We start from the raw sequence: 5,406 nt of genomic DNA on the forward strand, positions 1-5,406 counted from the left end.
TAATTCCAAAGCATTTTCCCTCCAGGTTCCTGTACTGTGACTGAGATATGGTCGAATCTAAACCAAGTCACAAAATCACTGATATCCATTGTGTGGAGGTATCCACTAGATGCCACTGCCAAGTTAAGAGAGCTGAATCCTAATGGTGAGGTTTTGAGGGGAGGTGTGTGACTTTCTCAGAGAGATTAAATGTAGCATTAAACATCCGGTGTAATAAACCGTAATTTTCTTGGGATTGGATCGGAAGGGCAACAAGCCCTGGAGACAGCTTTCCTGCAGGTTGTCGCCTTGGATGCTGGATCTGTCAAAGAAAAGGAAAAGTCTCCTGGCCTATGGACTTCAGGACACAAACAGTTGTATCTTGTGCTTCTCCCAGCACAATCTAGCGCTATAATGCACCTATGGCATCTTTGTTGAATGCATGCTCCTGTATATGAACTGCCTAGGATGGATCATCGGGTGAACTGAGCCATAACTTTGAGAGAGCTTCAAAAGAGAAAGGCATTCTCTTCTCTTCTACTCTGCATCAGGAGTTGTTCTCTATGCTGATTTTCAGGTGGCGACTGAAAAAAGAAGTGTGAAAGATACAGCTTGCCAAAAAGGTCTTTTACTTGATATATACTATGACTTAGTGTTCACATTGGGCTAGGGCTATTATTTCAATTTCTCTTTAAAAATTGACACAACTAAGGCTCAGAGAAGTTAAATGTTTTATCCGAGGTCAGACAGCAAGCATGTGCCTGGGCTCAGGTCTCTCTGAGACTGAACCCTTGCTTATGCTTCCTCCCCTGCACATTCTGGGATAATCTCTCTCTCTCTCTCTTTCTCTCTCTCTCTCCCTCCCTCCCTCCCTCAGTCAACTCCCAGACTCTGACAGGATCCTGAGGGATCCTTGCCAGAGGGTTGCCATCTCTGGAAGCCCCCACCCCCACGCCGGGTGAATCTTTTTTTCTGTGGAGTGCGGGCCTGGAGCTAGGTGAGGCCTGAGCCTCCATTTCAGGGGCTTTCTGTAGAATCTGTTGCTGCTGTTGCCTCCAGTAGAGTCTGTTTCAGGAAGAGGTTTGCCTGCCTGCGCGGGACAGCGGTGCCATTCATCACTGCAGGAGGGCAGAATCCGGGGTTGGGGGCCGCACGTCGAGAGGGGAGGGGCCAGGGGGCGGCCCCCTTGTGACCAGCCCTGAGGAGAGGTCAGGAGAGAAGGCTGGCTGAGGAGCGCCTGGACAGCAGCAGTTGCTGACGTTCTGTATCACGCGCCTGGGGCCCAAGGTAACCCAGACCTTTAAACAAACTGCCGGGCTGGGGGTGTTGCGGGGGCAGGAAAGGGAAAAGGGAGCGGGGACTTCGGGGGTCGCGCGAGGATAGTGGTGGCCATAGAGGTGGCAAATGCCTGAAGGGAGGGAGTAGTAATCCGAATTCTAGGAGAAATCATAGGAATTGAAGTCGCAGAAGCAAGAAAAGGGGTGTGAGAGCACAAGCGCGAAAAAGCGTGAGAGGGCGCAAGAGCTGGGCGGACCGAAAGTGCGCTGAGGGGCAACGGCTTAGAGTGGAACACACCGGGTCACAGAAGTATAGGTAAGGTAGAAGCAGAGGGACACTTTCTTCCTGTGAGTTCATTTTCCAAAAGTGCGTCCTTTCAGCCATTTTGGAGAGAAAATGTTGACCCAAGTGTTTTTAGGATACAGGGAAAGAACGTCAGAGGAAGCTGCACCAAAGCGAGGCTGCGCAGGGCGCAAAAAAAGCAGTCAGAGGGTGGCGCCTTTTTTAAAGAAGTTTCCATCCTTTCTGTCCTAAAGCTCAGGCCGTTCCCCACCCCCACCGCTCGCTAGCCTTCTGTTCCCAGTCCCCTGGCCCCTGCATGATCTGATCGCCTTTAAAGCAGGTAACCGCCTCGGTCTCCCCATCAGCTCCAGGGGCCTCTCAGTTGAGTGGGTGGAGCCGACAGAAGCCGCGAGCTGAGCTCAAGGGCCGATGGGAGGGGTCCTGGGGGCGCTAACTGCGCACCGCGGCCATGACGCTGGGCAGATCATTCACAGAAGTCTCTGTCTCGTTTCATCTACAGTCGCAGCTCGTTTCCAAACGCCTTGCTCCTCAGGTCGGGTAGTGAGCTGATGGCCCAGGTTCGAGAAACTTCTTTGCCCTCCGGCTCTGGGGCCCGCTGGATCTCCGGAGGTGGGGGAGGAGCCTCTCTTGAGGAGGCGGTTGAGAAGGCGGGGAAAATGGAGGAGGCGGCGGCAGGGGCTACGAAGGCGTCTTCGAGACGGGAAGCTGAGGAGATGAAGCTGGAGCCATTACAGGAGCGGGAGCCCGAGCCGGAGGAGAACTTGACGTGGAGCAGCAGCGGCGGCGACGAGAAGGTGCTCCCTTCAATCCCCCTTCGCTGTCACAGCAGCTCCTCGCCCGTTTGCCCGCGCCGCAAGCCCCGCCCTCGGCCCCAGCCCCGGGCCCGCTCCCGCAGCCAGCCTGGGCTCTCGGCCCCACCCCCGCCTCCAGCCCGGCCCCCGCCCCCGCCCCCGCCGCCACCCCCGCCCCCACCCGCACCGCGGCCGAGGGCCTGGCGTGGATCCCGGCGCAGATCCAGGCCTGGGTCCAGGCCTCAGACACGGAGAAGCTGCTCTGGTGACCTAGACGGGTCGGGGGATCCTGGCGGCTTAGGGGACTGGTTGCTGGAGGTCGAGTTTGGTCAGGGTCCCACAGGCTGCTCTCATGTGGAGAGCTTTAAAGTAGGTAAGAACTGGCAAAAGAACCTGAGGTTGATCTACCAGCGTTTCGTTTGGAGTGGGACCCCAGAGACTAGGAAACGTAAAGCAAAGTCATGCATCTGTCACGTATGTAGTACCCATATGAACAGACTCCACTCTTGTCTCTCCTGTGTCTTTTTTGGCTGCTTCACTGAGAAACATATTCACAAACATGCAGAAACAAAGCAGCACCATTTAGCTGTAGACCTTTATCATGGGGTCATATATTGCTTCATGTGTAAGGATTATGTATATGACAAAGACATAGAACAGATTGCCAAAGAAACAAAAGAAAAAATTTTGAGATTATTAACTTCCACCTCAACAGATGTTTCTCATCAACAGTTTATGACATCAGGGTTTGAAGACAAGCAATCAACCTGTGAGACAAAGGAACAGGAGCCAAAATTGGTGAAACCCAAGAAAAAGAGAAGAAAAAAGTCAGTCTATACTGTAGGCCTGAGAGGGCTAATCAATCTTGGGAACACTTGTTTTATGAATTGTATCGTCCAGGCACTTACCCATATTCCTCTACTGAAAGATTTCTTCCTCTCTGACAAGCACAAATGTATAATGACAAGCCCCAGCTTGTGTCTGGTCTGTGAAATGTCTTCGCTTTTTCATGCTATGTACTCTGGGAGCCGAACTCCTCACATTCCCTATAAGTTACTGCATCTGATATGGATCCATGCAGAACATTTAGCAGGGTACAGGCAGCAGGATGCCCATGAGTTCCTTATTGCAATATTAGACGTGCTACATAGACACAGCAAAGATGATAGTGGTGGGCAGGAGGCCAATAACCCCAACTGCTGTAACTGCATCATAGACCAAATCTTTACAGGTGGCCTGCAATCAGATGTCACATGTCAAGCCTGCCATAGTGTTTCTACCACCATAGACCCATGCTGGGACATCAGTTTGGACTTGCCTGGCTCTTGTGCCACATTCGATTCCCAGAACCCAGAGAGGGCTGACAGCACAGTGAGCAGGGATGACCACATACCAGGAATCCCCTCACTTACAGACTGCCTACAGTGGTTTACAAGGCCAGAGCACCTAGGAAGCAGTGCCAAAATCAAATGCAATAGTTGCCAAAGCTACCAGGAGTCTACTAAACAGCTCACAATGAAAAAATTACCCATTGTGGCTTGTTTTCATCTCAAGCGGTTTGAGCATGTAGGCAAACAGAGGCGAAAGATTAATACCTTTATCTCCTTTCCCTTGGAGCTGGACATGACTCCGTTTTTGGCCTCTACTAAAGACAGCAGAATGAAAGAAGGCCAGCCACCAACAGATTGTGTGCCCAATGAGAATAAGTATTCCTTGTTTGCAGTGATTAATCACCATGGAACTTTGGAAAGTGGCCACTATACCAGCTTTATCCGGCAACAAAAGGACCAGTGGTTCAGCTGTGATGATGCCATCATCACCAAGGCTACCATTGAGGACTTACTCTACAGTGAAGGGTATTTACTGTTCTATCACAAACAGGGTCTAGAGAAAGACTAGTCTTACCAGATCACTCACTGAAAAAAAAGTAAATGATTAGGCAAGGATTTTGAAGTGACACACAGACCTACTTGGAATGGACAATGACAATAACACCTATATGACAGCTAGTATCTTGATGTAAAGAACCTATTTTAGCATGGCCCGTGGGTCTGTCAGAAGAAAAAAATGAATACTAACCAGTGACCATTCAACCTTAAGAAATGGGGAGAGGGAGAAGAGGTTGAAAATGGTCACATAAAGCATAATGAAATGGAAAGAATGCTTTAGGTGGGGACAACGGGAGTAGAGGTGTTCTGATGCTACTATATGTCATTTGTTTCTACAGAAATATCTTGTGAAGTCAGGGAGTATTCCTTTATCAGCAAAAACTTCACAATTGGTGTTCCAGCTGTGGCTGACCAGCCAAATAGTTTGAAAGAAAAATAATATTTTAAAATAAAGTTTAAAGAGCTTTAAAAGAAAAACATTTAAAAAGGAAAAAATCATTTTTAAGGTTTTAAAAGAAAAAACCATTTTTAAGTGTTGGAAAAAATTTAAGTTGTTATTTTTAAAAGAAATATTTTAAAAGTTAAAAATAATTTTTTAATTTAAAGAAGTTTCAGAATTTTAAAAATTAAAAGCAAAGAAAATTAAATTCTTAAAGTTTAAAAATGTAAAATAAACAAGGAACAAGGTTAAAAATGAAAGTTTACCAAAAAAAGGAAGAAAATACTGTTAAAAATTAAAGCTAGAAGCAAAGGAACATCTTAAAAGTTTCAAATGAAGGAAAATAATATAAATAGATATTTCAAAATTAAAGTATAAAATATACATATTTTAAAAAGTGTTAACAAAATTACTTCTATAATGATTAAGAAATAAATTTTCAAAAATACAGAATGGAATGCAATTCAGATTTTAGAGAAAAGTTTTAAAAGAGGAAAGTTTAGAATAATTCAAGACAAAAAGACAAAATGTGTTTAAAGACAAAAATTGAAAAAATATAGGAAGAAAATAGAGACTTGTAAAATAAAAAGAACCTTAGATAAGTTCAAGAGATTTAAATGAAAACTTTAAATGTTTAAATAAAGATTTAAAAATTTGAGCTTTTAAAAAGAAAAACAGTTACATAAAAATTGACAAGTGAAAAAATATAAAAGATTCAAGTAGAAAA

The 5,406-nt window shown here is 46.1% G+C and overlaps 1 protein-coding gene across 1 annotated transcript; it reads left to right on the forward strand.

The window, feature by feature from the left end:
- The first annotated feature begins 1,175 nt into the window (after positions 1–1,175).
- USP51 (ubiquitin specific peptidase 51) lies at positions 1,176–5,406 on the forward strand. The gene is made up of 2 exons (XM_032148455.2): positions 1,176–1,266; positions 2,060–5,406. Exon 2 carries the CDS (start codon positions 2,109–2,111, stop codon positions 4,248–4,250), a length of 2,142 nt encoding a protein of 713 aa, XP_032004346.1. The 5' UTR covers positions 1,176–1,266; positions 2,060–2,108; the 3' UTR covers positions 4,251–5,406.

The sequence above is a fragment of the Hylobates moloch genome, unplaced genomic scaffold (genome assembly GCF_009828535.3).
Source record: "Hylobates moloch isolate HMO894 unplaced genomic scaffold, HMol_V3 SCAFFOLD_4570, whole genome shotgun sequence".
In the NCBI taxonomy this organism is placed as follows: Eukaryota; Metazoa; Chordata; class Mammalia; order Primates; family Hylobatidae; genus Hylobates; species Hylobates moloch.